Source organism: Dipodomys spectabilis, unplaced genomic scaffold (genome assembly GCF_019054845.1).
Source record: "Dipodomys spectabilis isolate Male_0828 unplaced genomic scaffold, ASM1905484v1 ptg000363l, whole genome shotgun sequence".
In the NCBI taxonomy this organism is placed as follows: Eukaryota; Metazoa; Chordata; class Mammalia; order Rodentia; family Heteromyidae; genus Dipodomys; species Dipodomys spectabilis.
This window is the reverse complement of record NW_024871040.1, coordinates 5754990-5774569: the sequence shown is the minus strand read 5'-3', so window position 1 is coordinate 5774569 and position 19580 is coordinate 5754990. Positions and strand designations below refer to the sequence as shown.

The window sequence follows — 19580 nt, the reverse complement described above, 5'->3', positions numbered from 1 at the left end:
TATTTTATACTGTAGAAACAGGGCCAAATCTTGACCAGATAATCAAAATTAATATTACTTTTAATGAACAGATAGACAATGGATTCTTCCTATATGGAATAGATTGAATAGAACACAACTCCATGTATGTATTATTCCAGCCAAGAATGTGAAACACAAACCCAATCAGTAGGAAACATCAGAAAAATCTCAAACGAAGATTATAAACCTAGCAACTAAATGTAATCCCTGACTCTAAACTGCACCCAATACTGGAGAAAATGTGAAAATGGGCATAACTGAATCAACAGATACATTTAGGAATAGAAAATCATTAGTTAAAATTATTATGTCAATGTTACTTTTATGAAAATTGCTAACTTTGTTGTGGTTTTGCAAGAAACTATACCTATTCTTAATAACAAAAATAATAATGAATAATGATGAATATTTTAATATTTTACAATTGTCTTAATAAAGGTCAAGTCAGGTAAAAATCACTGGGATAAATAAAATAAAAGATGGATATCAAGTCTGGGAATTCATTTACATAAAATTATTTGGAGTTAAAGGGAGATGGTATGTATTACAATTTCAAATTGTTAAAATGCGAGAGAGAGACAGAGAAAAGAACAAAAAAGAGGAGGAATGAAAAGTAAGGGAGTGGAATGAAGCAGGAGGGGAAGCAGATGGAGGGAGAAAGAGGAAGAAAAAGAGGAATGAAGGTCTGAATTGGGAAGAAGTGAGGTAACTGTAGAATGAAGGAATAGACTCAGTGTGTTTTCATAATACAATGTTCTATAGCAATGAAAACAAGTAAGTGCAGCAATAATATGATGAATCTTACAAACATAACCCTGACTACAATGAGGTAGGAAACAAAATAAGTTCTTTGGTTATGCTGCTATTAAATTAAAAAAAATCATCTCAAATAAACTCCCCAAAAAGCCCGAAGTGGAGCTCAAGTGGTAGAGTGCTAGACTTGAACAAAAACAAAAACAAAAAAAAAGCCCCAAACAAACAAAACTCAGGGACAGCACCCAGGTCCTGAGTTCAAGCCCCAGGACAGGCACAAAAAAGAAATTAAAGAGGCAAAACTAAGTTCAGGTGTTAGCAATCAGAATGATTAACAGGAAAGAGGAAGCAGTATTTACAATGTATAACAAAATCTTCGTAAGCCTCTCTGGATAAAGAATTCATATCCTATGGGGAAGGGAGAGTACAAAAGAAGAAAATTATAAGGTGTGACTCTGAATACTTTATATGCATGTATACATAAAGAATAATAAAGCCCATTAAAATTATTTCCCAAGGGGGGATGGGAATAAGAGGGAGAAACAAGGAGTAAATTTGATCAAAGTGAATAACAAGCATATATGCACAGAACCTCTTTTCGCAATAAACATATAGTAATAAAAATGTCAACCACAGAGCTTTTAGATGAATAATCTGTCATTGAATCTCAAGGAGCTAAAAGTAAACAATTTCAACTTCAGTGGAAATAAAGAACTAAGAGAGATCAGAGTAGAAATAATTGAAACAGAAACTTGAAAGATGGTCCAAAGCCTAGTGTCGGTGGCTCATGTCTATAATCCTAGCTACTCAAGAGGTTTGATGCCAGCCTGGGTAGACAAATCCAAGACTCTGTCTCCCATAAACCACCCAAAGCCAAGGCCAGTGAAGGTGTGGCTCAAGTGGTAGAGTGCTGCCTTCAGTGAAAAAGCTAGGAGATTGCATCCAGGCTCTGAGTTCAAGTGCTAGTACCAGTGCACGTACCAGTGCATGTGTGTGTGCGTACACACACACACACACACACACACACACACACAGGGCAATATAAAAGATCGATGAAGCCAGGGGCTAGCTCTTTAAAAAGATAAATATTACTGACAAATCGTTGGCTAGATTAATTGTGAGATTGTGAAGAATTATTCAAGTAAATAAAATCAGGAAGAAAAAGGAAACATTACGTACGGGCACCATAGACATCTACAATCATGTGGCCATACTTCATAATTTATAATGTATTTCAAAATAGAGGAACAAAATTAACATTTGTCTAACACAAAGAAATGATAAGTGTTTAGAAGATGCTAATTACTCTGATTTTTATTTTTGAAGACTGTATATCTAGTATCAAAATATTACATTGTCTTTCATAAATATATATATGCCAGTCCTGAAGTTTGAACTCTGGCACTGTCTCTGAGATCCTTTTTTTCAAGGCTAGCACTCTTACCTTGTGAGCCACACTACCATTTCTGGCTTTTTCTGTGATTAATTGGAGATTAGAATCGCATGGACTTTCCTGCCTGGGGTGGCTTTGAACTGTGATCCTCACATCTTAGCCTCCTGAGTAGCTAGGATTTCAGACAAAAGTCATCAGTGCTCAGCTACATACCATTATATATTAATTTAAAAGGAGAATGATAGATAGTACAGCAGGAATCCATTTAAAAGTAGAAACCTAAATTACCTTATTATAAATTCCTTGACTCTTACTTTGTAAGTTACCATCAAGACATTACATACATGCTTTAAAAATTATCTGTAAATGCCCGATAGGAAATGTACTCATTACCTTACTCAGGTAACTAATCCCTCTGTACAGTATCTTCACAATAAAAATACTTTAAAATATCAGTAAGTAGCTTATATATGAATTACTGTATTATTGTGGCAAAAAATTATTGAGGCATAAAAGTTATAACATTTGAGTCCTTATCTTGGGGTTCATTTCACCTAACATCAACTTATCTGACTGTTTCTGCTTGTCTCAGACATATATTAGTTATTGCAAATAAAGGAAACCATGGGACCTATGTTTCTTTGGGCCTGGCTTACTTCACTTCATACAATTTTTCCAAGTCTTTCCATTTCCTAACAAACGGGGCAATGTCATTCTTTCTGATGGAGGCACAGAATTCCATTATGTATATATACCACATTAAGCACTCAAATGTTTTTTCTTTCTTGCTATTGTTTCTAACACATTTATAAGATATTTCTTTGTTGCTTTGTATGTCCCTCCCCCATGGTATAACCCCTGTTTTCACTGTATTTGATGTTGTTATAATTTGTGGAGGGGAAAAACAAATTGTTTAAATAGGGATACAGGTGGACCCATTGCAACAATGAGATGTACAAGACATTATGTCGAAAAACAAACTTTAACTTTGGCATGGGAGGAGGGGAGGAGATGGGAAGGGATGGGAAGGGGAAACAAAGGAGGAAGCAACAATGCTTGATAAGAAATGTACTCATTACCTTGCTCATGTAATTGTAACCCCTCTGTACAGTATTTTCACAATAAAAAGGTTATAACAAACTGTACTTGAATGTTCAATGTGATGGCATGAATGACATCACAACAGTCTGAAAATATTTCCCATTATAAAGATTAACTGATGATCAAGCATTTTCAGTATCTGAAATGCAAACCTAGATTAGATAATAGCTTGGACCAAAGTGAATTTCCTGATTTTAAAATTTTCAGTGTGGTTTTCTAAAGAAGGTCAATGGCTTTTCTGAACATAAAGTGAAATATTTAGGCATCAAGGGACAACATGCCTACTGCTGGAAGCTGAAAATCAGTCAATTTCCCCCTTCCTGCATTCTAAGAAATAAATAGCTTCCCCAAATGTGTCATTCTAATCCCATAGCATGGTCTAATAACACAGAATCTGCTATCACAGTGTAAAAGTACACAAATAATCAAGTCTAAGATTATAATCTTATCATCTCACGCATAAGTATGCAGGCAAGAATGGATTTCTCATTCTAGTACCACAGGTTCCTGAGGACCCTTTCTCTCTGAGAGGCATAATCCTTCCATGACCTCCATGGCTACTGTCAACCTGTCAGATCTCAAGAACAGCTGGGACATTACCAAATACAGCTCAGTTTTGAAACATACGTGTACAGTTCCTGACTCTATGGGCGCATGTGCTTCCCTTTGTTCCTCCAGATTTTCTTCTCCTACATTTTTATTAGTATCAATTAGTTGTACAGGAGATTTCATTTTGACCTGTCTATGTATGCATGCAATGTACTTTGATCAGATTTGTCCCTCTGTTACTCTCTCTTATATCTCCTCCCATCTCAAACCAATCTCAACAAACTTTATTGTTGCAGCTGGTTAACTTCCAACAACAGTGACTCTGCTCAATAGAAAAACAAAGGTAAAAATCCCTTTCTTTTTTCCCTTAGGAACATTGAGATCCCTGCCTGGATTGTAAACTATTATAAACTATTGTAAGCTACTATGTAGATTAGGTGAGCTGATCGCTTTCAACACCAATGCAGGAGGAGCAAATACGTTTTTTCTTGTTTTATACCCATTCTATTAAATCTTCACAGTCTTTTCTTCCTTATTCCTGATCACCTCCAAGGAATGTAACATTAAAAATTTTAACTTCTTTTTAAAATATTGTATTTCATATTTACTGTGGCTTGAACTCATGGCCTGGGCACTGTTGCTTTTGCTCAAGGCTGGCAGTCTGCCACTTGAACCATACCCCAATGGGTCGGCTTTGAACTTCAGTCCTCATATCTCAGCTTTCTGAGTGGCTAAGATGACAGGTATGAGCCACTAGCACCCAACTTCAACTTCATTTAACACATAACTGTGATGTCTTTTTTTATTGAGGCCGTCTTAGAAAAAATAGGGTAAATTTAAGAAAAGTCATTCTCCTTGGTCTCATTCATATTTTGTAGAGAGATCCTAGGGAGTTTAAGCCATGCACATGGCTTCACATTACTGTATTGACAAAGGCTGTTGTCCACTTCTTGATTTTAACTATCTAGTAAGTTTGGGGGAGCTAAAATACTGTGACATACTCACTGAGATTTGCATGACCATAAGCATGATGAGGGAGAGGATGGAGAGGTAGATCTGGAGCCGCTTCCCACCAAATCTCTTCTTGAGATATTCTGGCATGGTCATTACCTGCAGGCAGACATCCACAAGAATACAACTTCAGAATCCAGCATAGTCACAGGGACTAAGCACTATGGACCTGGCATGCTAGGCATAATTAAGAGAGAAAGAAATGGCCCCATGGTAAAGTAAGAAAGAGCTGGGATAGCCATATGGACTGAAGGCAGATCCTCTTGATAACCTCCTTGTTGCAACATTTATTGTATGAGTGATCTTTAGAAAGGGAGGTTTAATATATATGTAGGTGTTCAATGCTGTCCACCACACCAAGTGTCTTGATAGACACATCAACAAATAATTTTTATTATATTTACCCATCACAGTCAATAAAAGTAATATTATTTGGAAAATAATGAACTTGCTGGAGACCAGTGGCTCACACCTGTAATCATAGCTACTCAGGAGGATGAGATCTGAGGATCATGGTTCAAAGCTAACACGGGCAGCAAAGTCACTGAGACTCTTATCTCCAATTAACCACCAGAAAACTGGAAGTGGTGCTGTAGCTCAAGAGGTAGAGCGCTTGCTTTGAGCTGAAGAGTTGAGGACAGCACCCAGGCTCAGAGTTCAAGCCCCACGACCAAAAAAAAAAGTGCAGTTAAGATACCAATACAGTGATACTCAAATAAATTCGACTATACATATGGTATCCACAGGATTATTTTTTTGAAAATGAATTACTCATATCCTTTTTAAAAAAAATAGTATGGCTTTCATTACTGAAGTATGAGACTGAACATCTTGATCTTGTATCACACCAAAGTGTGGCATTGATGTAAAGGCCGAATATGTAATTAAAAGGGAAGCAAACTAGAAAAAAAAATCTGAAACCTTTCAGGCTGGTTATGAAAAACAGGAAGAAAAGATGTGCAATTGTAGGATTGACAACTACTTTCCAAAGAGGTTATTAGCACAGACAAATTGGAACCAGGTGTTGTGCGTCCAGATAATGGGAAGAAAATGCCAATGGCCTCTCTCTGAACTTGTCTCTCTAATCTTAGGCCAGAGATCTGGAAGGACCAAATGATTTCAGGGAATGGACGCATTGTATTGTCTTATGGGCTGCTGCCCAGGGCAACCTCAGCCCTCTACACAGTGCAGACTGTAGAGATTCACTAGCATAGCAGGGGCTCCAATGGGGCCAAGCATATTACATGCTCTAACTCCACAAAGAGCCAAGGGGCAGACTTCGGTGGCATCCATATGTTGCTAATGCTGAAGACTTCGGTGGCATCCATATGTTGCTAATGCTGAAGACATACAGAATTAAAGACTTAAGGAGTCATGGCTGTTTCTGTGGAGATTACCAAACAAGGCTTGTAAAGACCAGGCAGAGGTGCCAGAGAGAAAGCCCTACTGAATCACTTCTGGGATCCTGACTAGTGGAGTTGTATGCATGGAGCTCCAGCAGACACCCAAGAAAAGGGAGAGAGATTGACAGTATGCAGCATTAACCTGAAAATGCTAGAAGTACTAGACTCAGTCCCGAAAGCTACTGTATAAAACTGAGCCCAATAAAGTCATAAAAACTGGCCTTCCCAAAGCCTTTGGGGGGTTCACTTTCTATCTGAGTATCCATAGGATTCCTGAGATAATTTAGCTTTCAGGTATAGTATTTGCTCTGCCTTGTTTTGGTATTGATGAGATCCGTGATCCTTTTCAGAGGGTCTATGTCTCCCTTTTGGAATAGAAATGTTTATACTTTCATTGTCTCACCGATTTATTGGAAAAGTAATTAATTTTACTAAGTTGTAACTAGAAAGTTTCCAATGGAGTTTCACCTGTGACTTTAGACTTGGACTTCTGAGTTGATGCTGGAATGATTTAAGGCTTAGAGATGATTGCCAGAGAGAATGCAATTTAGATTGTGAGATAAACATGAATTTTACAGGGTATTGTCACAGTCCTATGGTCTGAAAATGATTGTCCTTCAACAAGATAAATGAGGTTCAGATTTTGTCCAGAGTGCAGAATCTAATAAAGTGGGGATTAATAGAAGGCAAATGACGAAAGATTATTTAATAAATGGATACCCTAATGAATGGTTTGATTCCAATGTCAAAGGAGTGGGTTCTTGAGAGGGTGGGTTTTATAAAGGAAGGCCATTTCATGCTTTTTTTGGGCATGCCATTATTTTCTTTTCTACTTCTTCAACATGTTGTGATTCTGCAGTGGCCATAGTCAAAGCAATGCTGGTACTGTGGTCTTTAATCTCCAGAACTGTGTGCTCAATAAACCTCTTTTCCTTATGAAGTACCAGATGTTAAGATTGTTATAGCAACACTATAAACTAAAACAGAATTGCAAAGGCACCAAACACCCATTTCCAAAGTGAATTCAGTGCTTTGTTCTCATCCATCATCTAGATTCCTTCTGGAATCTCTTCCCCACTGGAGGAGACCTTAGGCTTCCAGGCCTTTGAACTTCATGTCTTAGAATGCATTCTAACGCTCCCTTCTTAACTCCCTTTATGTGTTATTTGTTATCCAGCCTGATTTATCTTGGTCTCAGAAGCAACTCTCTAACTTTTCTTTTTCTTTCCTATACAATCATAAATTATTTTGTCAACTTTTTCACGGATCACCTGCTCAAGTCCATTCTCCCCTGAGATCTGAGCTAAGATTCCTAAACTTCAAGTCTCATTATGAATCATAAGTGCTAGAAAGCCTGTATTTGTCATCTTAGAGAGAATACAGGACACAGCTTTGAAATCTAGGATGTGTAGGCCTTTCCCCTGCATTAACAGATCCACCATTCCATCTCTCACCACACTTCCTCCATATAATCCCCATATGCCAAGTCCTTTCACAAGTTCCAACTTCTGTATGTTTTCTACACCATTCTTCTATCTGATTCTTCTATCTTTAGAGGTGACAGGATCCCTCAAGGATGAAGCCAGGACACCTTTGAGGAGCTTTCCCTGAAGGACATAGGATTCCCAGATGCAGGATTTTTATACCACATGCTCATTATGCAAGAAAACTATAGATTTCTCACCTGACTACAGCCACAGTCTACACTGAAAGCCTTCCAAGGAAGGGATTTGGTTTTTGTTGATTGTGGATTTTTAGCAATAGACCAAGTGAAGGCTGAGTACCCATGTTTCAGTAAAAGTTAAAAGTTCATGGATAAAAGAATGCCTGAAGATAGGTTTGAGAGGCGGCTCCTGAGTACATGTAGATACTCACCCCTGCCTTAATGTAGATGGGGACAAAGAACCACCCTAGGACCAGCACCAGCACCAAGGCCTGTAAGAATACAATAAAAGAGGGTGAGATTCAAGAGGCTTGCTTGTAGGACTTCTTAAATCTCAGTAATTGAAACAAAGTTGGCTTAGATCCTATCTTATCGTGATTCTCTGATGGTTGTGGATTTCTTCCCTTTGTCTCTATGATTCAGAGGCTACCATTTCCTGAGGTTTAAAATGTGATCAAAGATATGTGGGAAAGAACATTGGAACATAATAAATCTGAGTCCAGTTAGGCCATTGAAAGATATCCAAAGCAATGGACAGAGCAATCAGAAAGGACTTTGGAAATTGAAGATTCTCTGTGCCTGTCATATCTTTCAAATGCTAAAGCAATGATAAGAAATAAAACCTATCATTTATATGAAACATTCACTGAAGCTTTTTTTTGGCCAGTCCTGAGGCTTGAACTCAGGGCCTAGGTACTGTCCCTGAGCTTCTTTTGTTCAAGCTAGTACTCTAACATTTGAGCCACAGCACCCCTTCTGGCCTTTTCTGCTTATGTGGTACTGTGAAATTAAACCCAGGGCTTCGTGCATGCTAGGAAAGCACTCTACCATTAAGCCACATTCCCAGCCCTTCTTTGTGTTTTCATGATATGTAATGCTTATGCCTCTCTAACAACCCACTGAGGCCGACATTATTCTTATATTACAGGGGTGAAAAATGAACATCACAGAGCGTATGGAAGCCCAAGGTTACAGGCTTACAAAGGAACCAGCTGAGCTATCTGTGCTGGTAATCACAGCCATATGGGACATAGATCATTTTGAGGCAGAGTCCATAAGTCTCCCAAAAAGAAACTGATGATGGGGCCCATAAGGAGTCAGGGTACACACTGGAGCTCCTGATATTACTCAAGTAGAACTGGGGACAAAATCCTCAACAAGCTATTTGTGGTGACTCAAGGTCACTTCCTGTTTTTACCCAATGATGATCTCTTTAAATTTTTTTTCCAGTGACTCATCTTCCTCTGATTGATATGCATAGAGTTGTTCACACAACACTCCTCCCTCCCCCCAACAAATACCACCAGGAAAAGGATGAGAGAAAAAGAATAGCAAAAAGTACAGGCGACTCAAGAACTCTTTACAATACTCTCATCATATGCCCAGCCAAATGACAGGTAATGTGGTAATCTGAGTACAAGAGAAGACAGGTTCCTTTTCTTTCCAAAACGTAGAGTATGATTGAAAGCACATGGCTTTTGTGACACCATAGCAAAACAATTAGAAACCCCATCACAGATGTTTTATCTGTAGTCTCTAGAAATATTTATTGCTACCTCCACTGTTAATGCTTTGATCAGTTCTGTGTAGACAGTTTCCATTGAGCCATTTGGTGTGGTTCTCCCTTGACACCTACCAAGCCTATGATGGATTTATTCCCCCAAGATCCTTCAATATATTGTGCATCATTTTCTCCTTATACATTCTACGCTGTAGTGGAATGAATAATTTTCATCAACTGGATTCTGCAAAGAAAGGGAACTTTTGGATTTACATTAAAAATATTCCTTTCACCTGCTTTATGGCTGGACACAAGGTCCAGAAAGAAGAGAGAAAATTGAGATCTCAAATTGTCAAAGCAGGGCAAGTGAAAGTGGATACTGAGCCATAGAGAAATGACATTTCAGGTAGCAAAACTGTTGGAGAAAAATCTCAGAAGTTAATAATGAGCCTGGTATGGCTCAGGTAGTATGGGACTACAGAGGTGTTAAAGGGCAAACAAAATGTTAACTAAGAGAAAGAAGAATAAAAATCAAAGCAAACCAGGCCCTGATGGCTCATGGCTATACATCCTAGTCACTCAGGAGGTTGAGATCTGAGCATTGCAATTCAAATTTAGCCTGGGCAGGAAAAAGGCAGCCTCTCAGAAGTTTTTAATCTCCCAGGAACCACCAAAAAGCTAGGAGGGAGGCTGTGGCTCAAGTGGTAGAGCACTAGCCTTGAGTAAAAAAACTAAGGAATAACATCCAGACCCTGAGTTCAAGTCCCATGACAGACAAAAAAGAGAACAGATATTATGTCCTAGAAACTTTGGGTTTGATTTGATTAAAATATCTTGGCTCAATTTAGAGGACAAGTCTTTTGATGTTACTTACATTCCATTCATTTGCCGCAACAGCTATTCCAGTAGCTGACCCTGTCCCAGCCAGGCCCACAAAGTGGCCGGCACCTATGTTAGTGGCAAAGAGAGAAGCTCCCATCTGGAAGGCAAGAGAGGAGACTGCTGTTATTAAATGATTCAAATTAGACTTCTTTCAAATGGATAGATAAGAAGGGGACACAAATCACTACACCTTTAGAGCAGGAGCCAGCAGTCCATGTCCTGTGGGCTAAATCCAGAATATCACCACTTTTTATGTGGACCCTAAATAAAGAACGTTTGTGGGAAAAAATCTGAATAGCCAAAAGTAGTTTTAAAAATCGAATGAGTAATTAACTTTTGTGACATGTGAAAATGTGGAATTAAGTGAGTTGCCAATTTCAGCATCCAGTGAGTCTAGGGGAAGAGAACAGATTGAACGGGGAAGAATGATGGAAGGGGTTATTCTGATCAAGAAGCATTGACCACTTAGATGGACAAGTTAAATTGTAAATGCCTTGTGCAACCTTTTGAAGCTCAGTAATAACAGTTAAAAATGTCCTCAAAACAGTCTTGTTGGAAAGAAGCATATTTATTAGTTTACATATTGACTACAGGTGCTTTTGTGATGTAATGTAAAAGCTATATAGTTGAAAAATTATATAAACTTTAAACTCAAAAGTACTTCAGATCAGACCTTTTAGAAAAAAACCACTGATATCTGCCTTCAGTTACATTAATACATCTGCCAATATGTTCTGAGTTGAGCCCATCTTTAATCAAAAACTATCAGAGACCGTGAGAGTCAGTGGCTTATACCTGTAATCCTAGCTCCCCAGGAGATTGAGATCTGAGGATTACGGTTTTACACCAGCCCCAGCAGGAACATTCACAAGAGTCTTATTTTCAATAAACTACTACAATAAAGTACAGGAAACACCAAAAGTGATGCAGTGGCTCAAGTGGTAGAGTGCTAGCCTTGAGTTCAAGGAGACTCAGGGACAGCTCCCAGGCCCTGATGCTGAGTTCAAGCCCCAGGACTGCCAAAAAAAAGATAACTAAAAAACTATCAGAGCCCTCAACAGATCTGGTCACTCAAATGATTACCAAGTACCTCATATTTCAGGAGAGAATTCCTCCTTCATATTCCTTCCCAGCAACCAGACATTCTTCTCATTTGTGTCCCTTTCTACCATATTGTCTGCTGTGAAAGACTCACAGATGAAGCGAGATCTCTTGAGTGAGTCATGAATGAGTACCAGTTCTGAAAGAACAGAACAAGGGCCTGGAACCCAGTGATGATTCATTTATTCCAGTATTTAGCTCTGTCGTGCTCATTTTTTCTGTTCAGCTAGTTGGGAGGGATATTGAGATTGTTTGAGTGCCTACTAGAATGTAAGCTTCTCAAAAGCTTGGGATTGGTTGAGGCTTGTATGCTTCAAAAGATAGTACACAAAGGCAATATCTGATTGAATTCTCTAAGTAAAAATCCATTTTGAATTGGAAGTTGGTCTGCTTCAGTTACCCTGGCCAGGTCAGTTCTCCCTTCCCATCTCCACCCCTCCCCTCCCCTCCCCTCCCCTCCCCTCCCCTCCCCTCCCTTCGTACTTTTGTTAGTCCTGGGGCTTGAACTCAGACCCTGGCATTGTCTCTGAGCTTCTTTTCACTCAAGGCTAGTGCTCTACCACTTGAGGCACAGTTCTACTTCCAGCTTTTTTGGTGGTTAACTGGAGATAAGAGTCTCACAGAAATTCCTGCCTGGGCTGGCTTCGAACAACTATCTTTAGATTTCAGCCTCCTGAGCAGCTAGGCTTACAGCTCCTGTCAAGGTTTGATTATTTCTTTTCTACTGGCTAGGTCAGTTCTGAAGCTGTTTTTTTTTTTTTTTTTTTACACTATTTACATGTGTAAGATCTATGAAGGAATCATTAGGAGCCATTACATACCTCATCCCATTCGTTCTCTAGGATTACAGAGGAAAATGCAGCTTTATTTCCAATGTTTTCTATAAACACACACACACATACACACATGTTTGCAAACACATGCACACATTTTACCAATTTATCTGTAGGAAATTAGTCTACTTACTGGCCACCAGGAGATATCTCGACCAGCTAGGAAATAACCTCCAACTGTGCTTCGGTTGGTCTTCAGCATGGCCTGAGCAGAAAGACACGTGAGAATTAAGGTGTCACAACAGGTGTACTCACAGGATTCACATAATGCTCCAGTCACTGTGGCCAGCATGTTGACAGTGGTGATGTTTCAGTATTCCCCCCGAAGGAAATATTTTCTAGAAACTGTGATGATCATCAATTTTTAAACAGATTTGCAATCATAGCTTTATTAAAGAAAACAAACCTTGGACTTTGAAGGAGTTCATGAAATCATGTTGTGACAAACTGGTATTTATTTCCTTTATGAACACAATGTGAGGTAACCCTAATGCTGTGCTCAGGTGAAAATTTGCAGCATTGACTCCCCCACTCCAAAGACCGAATGCAATACAAATGACTTATCCACCTTGCAAAGCCAGAAAAGAAACAGACAGCAAATGGAAAAATAAAGTAAATGAATTAACAAAAAATATTCTGCTCATTTTGCTCGGCACAAAAGATTCCAGATATAGTAAATAAACCAATAGCTGAAATGATGAGGTTGCTGGGAGAATGGATTCACTCAGCAAAGTATTATTTATGTCATACAGCAGGAAATGACTCAGATGGAAACACAATGGCACTTGTGAAAATTGCCAAGGCACTTCAACACAACCCTGGTGCCCACCCAAAAGCCTATTAGCATCCTACATACCCATAGCCCGACAGCTACCACCACTATGAAATAGATGACAATGACAGAGATGTCAGCAGCATTTTGAATGGGTCTTGACAACGGAGGGGTCTCTGGGGTCTCAGTGATAGTGTTGGGGCTTAATGTGCTGGCCATGGCGGCAAATGGTGGTGATCCCATCCCAAGAGTGGCCCTTCTTTATAGAAGTATTGGGTTAATGATCAGCCTCAAGCAGATGAGCAAGGTATCAGGGCTGATTCCAGGCAGGTGGACTTTTAAACTTCTCTTGGCAATTCAGGCTATGAGACTTTGGCCTTCCAGCACTTCATATTGACCTATGTAGTATGTTAGAATACAATGTATCCCAGAAAAAGTGCAAATTGAAAGTGAAAATGGAGTGGGAGTATAGTGCACTAAAGGAGGTTTGATCGGTTTAGTTCAGTCTATGGGAGAGATGATGAGAGATAAGGAGAATAGAGGAGAAGTTTGAAAACAGGGAAGGCTGGATAAAAGGTGAGAGTTTCTTACAGAGTAGAAAAGGCCCTTGATCAACAATTTTATCTCATGAAAATGAAGTTACTCATTCACCTATAGGTTTCCCCCAACTCTACATTTCTTTGGAACAGATAGTTTAAACAAACTTCACATGAAACATCAGGATAATGACACCTCATGTAGGAATGGAAAATAGCTCTACACCTACCACTTTAACATTTAAGTGTGAAATTCAGTGGCATGGTTCTAAGTAGAACTGGAATTGCCACCTTCCATTTTTAGAACTTAAAAATTTTTTTATTGTAAAAAATAGTGTACAGAGGGGTTACAGTTACACAAGTAAGTTAATGAGTTCATTTCCTGTCGAGCATTGTTACCTCCTCCTTTGTTTTTCCCCAACCATCCCTTCCCTCCCCACCTCCCCAACCCCCCTTCCCCCAACCCCCCTTCCCCCTCCCCCTCCCCCAAGTTGTAAAGTTCTTTTTCAACATAGTGTCTTGTACATCTCATTGTTACAATAGGTCAACCTGTATCCTTGTCCCAAACAAGGATACAATCCTGTATCCTTGTTATTTACCTTCCCCTCTCCAAATTAGAAAAATGTATATACAAAATGCAGGATACAGATGTCAAATACAGTGAAAACAGGGGTTATACAGTGGGCGAAGAACATACAAGGGAAACAAAAAAAAAACACATAGTACATTTTAGAAATGTTAAAAACAATAGCAAGAAAGAAATAACAAGTTGTGTCCCTATCTTGGGGTTCATTTCATTTAACATCATCTTATATAGTCATATGTACATGGTTTTTCACATTTTCTGCTTGTCCTAAACTTATACTAGTTATTGCAAATAAGGGAAACCATGGGATCTATGTTTCTTTGGGCCTGGCTTACTTCACTTAATATAATTTTTTTCCAAGTCTTTCCATTTCCTAACAAATGGAGGCATAGAATTCCATTGTTTATATATATCACATTTTTTGATCCATCCATCTACTGGGTTGCTTTTTAGAACCTTTTCATTATTCCACACAAAAGTTGTTTTTTTTTTTTTTTGGGGTCCAGTCATGGGGCCTGAACTCTGGGCCTGGGCGCTGTCCCTCAGCTCTTCAGCTAAAGGCTAGCACTCTACCACAGCACCACTTCTGGTTTTTTTCTTTTTGCTTATATGGTGCTGAGGAATCGAACCCAGGGCCTCAGGCATGCAAGGCAAGTGCTCTACCACTGAGCCACCTTCCCAGCCCCACCACACAAAAGTTTTTAAGTATGATTGTAATATATATATTACAATATCTAATAATATATTGAATAATATATATATTTACACACACATATATGTATATATTCTCTCAATATTCTTTCTCCACAGCCTCTGGTAACCCTATTCTGCCTTCTGTCCACATGAATTTGTGTATTCTAAGAACATCACACAGGTGGAATCATACAACGTCATAAAATGCTTTTCCTTTTGTGCATTGTTTATTTTACTTTAATTGGTGGTAATAAAGAATTCACAGGGGAGAGAAGGAAGTGAAATTAGCAATCAAAAGAGCAGCTTATACATCTATGTTTACTGCAGCACTACTTGCAATCATTAAGATATGTAATCAATGCAGGTGCCCATCAATAGATGAATGAGTAAGGAAATTATGGTATAGCTGCCCAATGGAGCATGATCATCCATGCTACATGGAAATAAGGCAGACCTGGAAAAGAAAGGGTCACATGTTTTCTCATATATATGAAAACTTAAAAAAATATGTTGCCCTGAAAGTTGAAGAATGATTACTAGGGACTGGGAAAGATGTCAGTACGTGTGTGTGTGTGTGTTGGGATAGAAAGATAAAAGAATAACCAATGCATGGTGTTTGCAGGTCTGGAAATATCACAGTGGGAACCATTTGTTTGTACAATTAATATATAATAATAATGAAAAATAAAATAAAACATCACTGTCCTCTAATTGTCTCCTTCCTTGTCTTCAGTCATTTCCCCACTAAATCAAGTTCTTACCTGTTTAAACTTCAGCTATTCTAAATGATTTGTGTCCTTAGATAACAACAAGCAAATAAAAAGTGTTATGGAAGCAAACATACTAGTAGGAAAATCACTTAACCACAACAGAAGACAGGAATTAAAGAAAGATAGCTGGGTACTGGTGGCTCAGGCCTGTTAATCATAGCTACTCAGAAGGCTCAGATCTTGGTGTTCCTGCCACTGTTGCTGCCTCTTCTTCTTGCCTGCCAGTTCAAAGCTCATTGTCTTTGACTCTACCTTACAAGATAAAAAGGCCTTCTTTGCTTTGGTAGCTAACAAAATCCATGAAGCACTGCTATAGGAAAATAACCAAAAAAGCACTTTGTAGGAATGCTCATAATTACAGATTTCATAGATGACATAGATATTATAAATTACCTATGGTACAAATTTATGATTTAGAGGAGCATAAGATTGAAATGTGGAGGGGACTGTATTTACAAGAAGCATTTAAGCTTTTAGTGAATATATCTCCAGATGCAAGTCTCTTCCACGCAGTATACTCACTGATCAAAAATAAAATCCAGAGCTGGGCTCTGGGATCCCGCACCTTCAATCCTAGCTACTCAGTAGGCTGAAATCTAAGTGTTATGTTTCAATGCCAGGCTGAACAGGAAAATCAATGAGAATCTTACTCCAATTAACCACAAAAAGCTGGAAGTGGAGCCGTGGATCAAACTTTAGAGTGCTAGCCTGGAGCACAAGACCTCAGGGACAACACCTAGGCCCAGAGTTCTTGCTCCAGGACCAGCAAAAACAAACAAATAACTAAACAAATAAATAAATCCACAGGTTGCCAGTTATTAATCCATCAGTGGGAATGCATGTTAAATCCATACCCACAAAAGTATCTTCAAGTTTCTTAAACTTTTTATGGCTGACATGTCAAAGCAAGGTCAAGGCTTAGAACATCTTTGTGGAGAGATGGATATCAGCCTTGCCCATGGTAGATGAATCAGGAAAAGGTATAGATATTTATTCCAAATCTGATGTAATTAACCTGGCTGCTAACAAAGCATACGATAACCTATACATTAGAGTGACTCAGGACCTGCAGCACCAATTGGAATACTTTTAAGGTGTTGTGAAGTGCTATAAGCTGACACAGAGACACAGACACAGACACAGACAGACAGACAGATACACACACACACACACACACACACACACACACACACACACACACACACACTGACTAGTACTAGTCAGAGCCAAGGTCCATCTGCTGCTGGTGGTAAATGTAGCAGATAGCATTGTGGGCATTATCTCCTGGTCTGACATTCTGCCAGCCCTGGTCCTCTTTCACACCAGCAGGCACCAGACAGAAGGAGCCAGAGATAGAATGACCACTGTGAGCATCTGCACCCACGTAGCAAAAATTGAACAAACTTTCTGGGTCACGTTTTTCTTCATGAACACTGGCTGCAATAGAAGAGAATAAAATGGCTAAAGAATGTAATAGGGGATAGCAGTGGATGTTTTGGTTCTCCAGTGATGTCAGTTTTATAAAAAGAATGATTTTGTGTGCTTGAAGTTTTCAGGCTTACATTAAAAGAGTTTTCAGACCTTCATCAGAAGCATTTTCAATGCTCTGTTATTAAATCTCATGGTGTCCTGAAATTTTATTGCTTTTCATGTCAAATATTCACTGGTATGGAACAGATGATGGGCCATAAGTTGAGTGTAGGGCATGAACAGGTAACAGTGCCTTATATCCAGATACAGCAAGATGCCATCCTGATGCTGCTGAGCCTGCTGCATGGCCCAGAATGTGCTTGAAGTCACAAGAGCTCCAATGTGGAAGCCTCAGCCCTCATACAGTTATTTTCATTAGATTGGTCAACCAGTCATCATTTGTATAGAAACAATCTCTTTAAAACTTAAGAGAGCCAGGTACCTGTTGTCTCTCACCTGTAATCCCAGCTAAATTTAGGAAGCTGAGATAGGAGGATCACCATTTAAAACCAGCTTGAGCAGGAAAGTTGTGACTTATCTCCAGTTAACCACCAAAAAGCCGGGGGTGGGGCTATGGCTCAAATGGTAGAGCACCAGCCTTGTGCAAAACTGGCTAAGGGACAGTGAGTATGCTCTGAGTTCAAGCCCAGTCTTCTCTCACACACAAATTCTTCAGTGACATTCAGATTGAAGTGAGTCTCAAGTAAAGAAGGCTAACGTTTTGGCAGCCTTATTTTATTTTATTTAAAAAATATTTCTGTGAATAGATATTTAGAATTGTTATATTCTCCTGTAGGAGAGATCCTTTTATTAGTATGTAGTGTCCTTTATTCTCTTCTCACTAATTTTAATTTGAAGTCTATTTTATCTGATATTAGGACTTCCATCCAGCCTGATTTGGGGGGCTGTTTGCTTGGTAGATTTTATTCCAGCCTTTCAGAATATGTTTTTGTAGGGAAAGTGCATGTCTTGAAGACAGCGATAGACAGATCCTGAGTTTTGATCCAACTAGAGATTCTAGGTCATTTGATTGGAGCATTAAGTCCAATAATATTGAGAGTTAGGATTGAGAGGTGTTATCCACCTTCTTAAGGGCTGTGTCACCTAGGTTCTGCCTATGTTTTTCTGATTCTTTGTTTGGGGGCTGTTTCTCTGCCTTCATCCTGTTCTAATTGGTTCTCTATGTGTAAGACATCTTTAAGTATCTTTTGTAGTGCTGGCTTGGTGGAGACGTATTGTTTCAGTTTTTCTTTGCTGTGGAAGCTTTTTATTTTTCCCTCAGTTTTGGAGGAGAGTTTAGCTGGGTACAGTATTCTTGGTTGATAGTTGTTTATCTTTAGGGATACTTCATTAGGCATACTTCATTTCAGGCTCTTGTTGATTTCTTGGTATCTGCTGAGAAATCTGTAGTTATCCTGATTGTTTTTATTTTATAGGTGTTTGATCTTTTCTCCCTGACCGCTTTAAGGATCCTTTCCTTGGTTTCTATTGAACCTGTGCAGATTACAATGTAGCAGTGGGATGTCCTATTCCTGTCTGGTCTATTTGGGGTTCTTATATATGGATAGACCTATCCTTTTGCATGTTTGGGAAGTTCTCTGCTAGGATTCTGTTAAATAAATTTTCTAGACATTTGGCTTCTGTTTCTAGGCCTTCTTCTATACTTATTAGCCTTAAATTAGGCCTGATGGTGTCTTATATATACTGACTAGATCTATCCTATTTTTTATTTGTTTTGAATAGTTGTCTGTTCTTTCTCTATAATGTCTAGGCTGTCTTCTATCCCAGAGATACATTCTGCATGGTCCAGCCTACTGTCCAGACTTTCTACTTTGTTTTTTATTTTCTTTCTTTCTAATTGTTCAGTTTTAATGGCTTCAATTTCTTTGTTGAAGCTTTGTTTTAGATCTTGTGTGGATTTTTTGCCTCCTTAATTTGGTTTTCCATGTTCACTCTCAAATTCCTTAGTTGAGTGACTTTCACTGGAGTCCCTTTCTTATTGGAATTCATTCCGCTTTCTGTTTGTGGATTCCATGAATTCCTCTATTAATCTTTTCTTTTCCTCATATACTCACGCATAGCTTTATGTAAGCTTTCATTTTTTTTTAAATTCAGCATGTTTACCAGTAGTATTTGTAAAGCATTTTGAGAGGTATCCTCTGGATTTTTTATTAAATGTTCTGCTGCCTGTTTGTCCTGGTGAGAGTTGAAATTCTTTGATTTTCCATTTTTCTTGTGCTTCTGTGGTTTGTTCTGCCCATTTGGGAATGAAAGCAAATCCAATTCCTCACTAGAACACAAGTACATCCCAGTGCCCTGTGATTGCAGATTTTGGAGGTTTACAATTAATGATTGGTGTTTTCACTCTATCTCACCATTTTGGGGAGTGAGTATATATCGAATTACACACCAGAACACAATTCTTTTTTTTATTGTGAAAATACTGTACAATTACATGGGCAAGGTAATGAGTACATTTCTTTTTTTTTTTTGCATTATGATAGTCAAAGCTTTATTATAATATATACTTTAGTTAGAATTA

General features: G+C 38.7%; 1 protein-coding gene and 1 pseudogene across 1 annotated transcript in view; one reads left to right on the top strand and one right to left on the bottom strand.

Moving 5' to 3' along the window:
* The window catches only part of LOC122095887 (solute carrier family 5 member 4-like), a 42118-nt gene extending 28916 nt beyond the window's left edge, over window positions 1-13202 (bottom strand). Inside the window, exons 1-5 of the mRNA XM_042666190.1 lie at window positions 13068-13202; window positions 12345-12416; window positions 10270-10374; window positions 8107-8166; window positions 4823-4927 (exon numbers count right to left, since the gene is read on the bottom strand). Of these exons, the coding sequence (XP_042522124.1) occupies window positions 4823-4927; window positions 8107-8166; window positions 10270-10374; window positions 12345-12416; window positions 13068-13202 (477 nt within the window). The remainder of the gene's footprint in view (window positions 1-4822; window positions 4928-8106; window positions 8167-10269; window positions 10375-12344; window positions 12417-13067) is intronic.
* Window positions 13201-17362, top strand: LOC122095886 (annotated as a pseudogene).
* Window positions 17363-19580: the final 2218 nt, after the last annotated feature.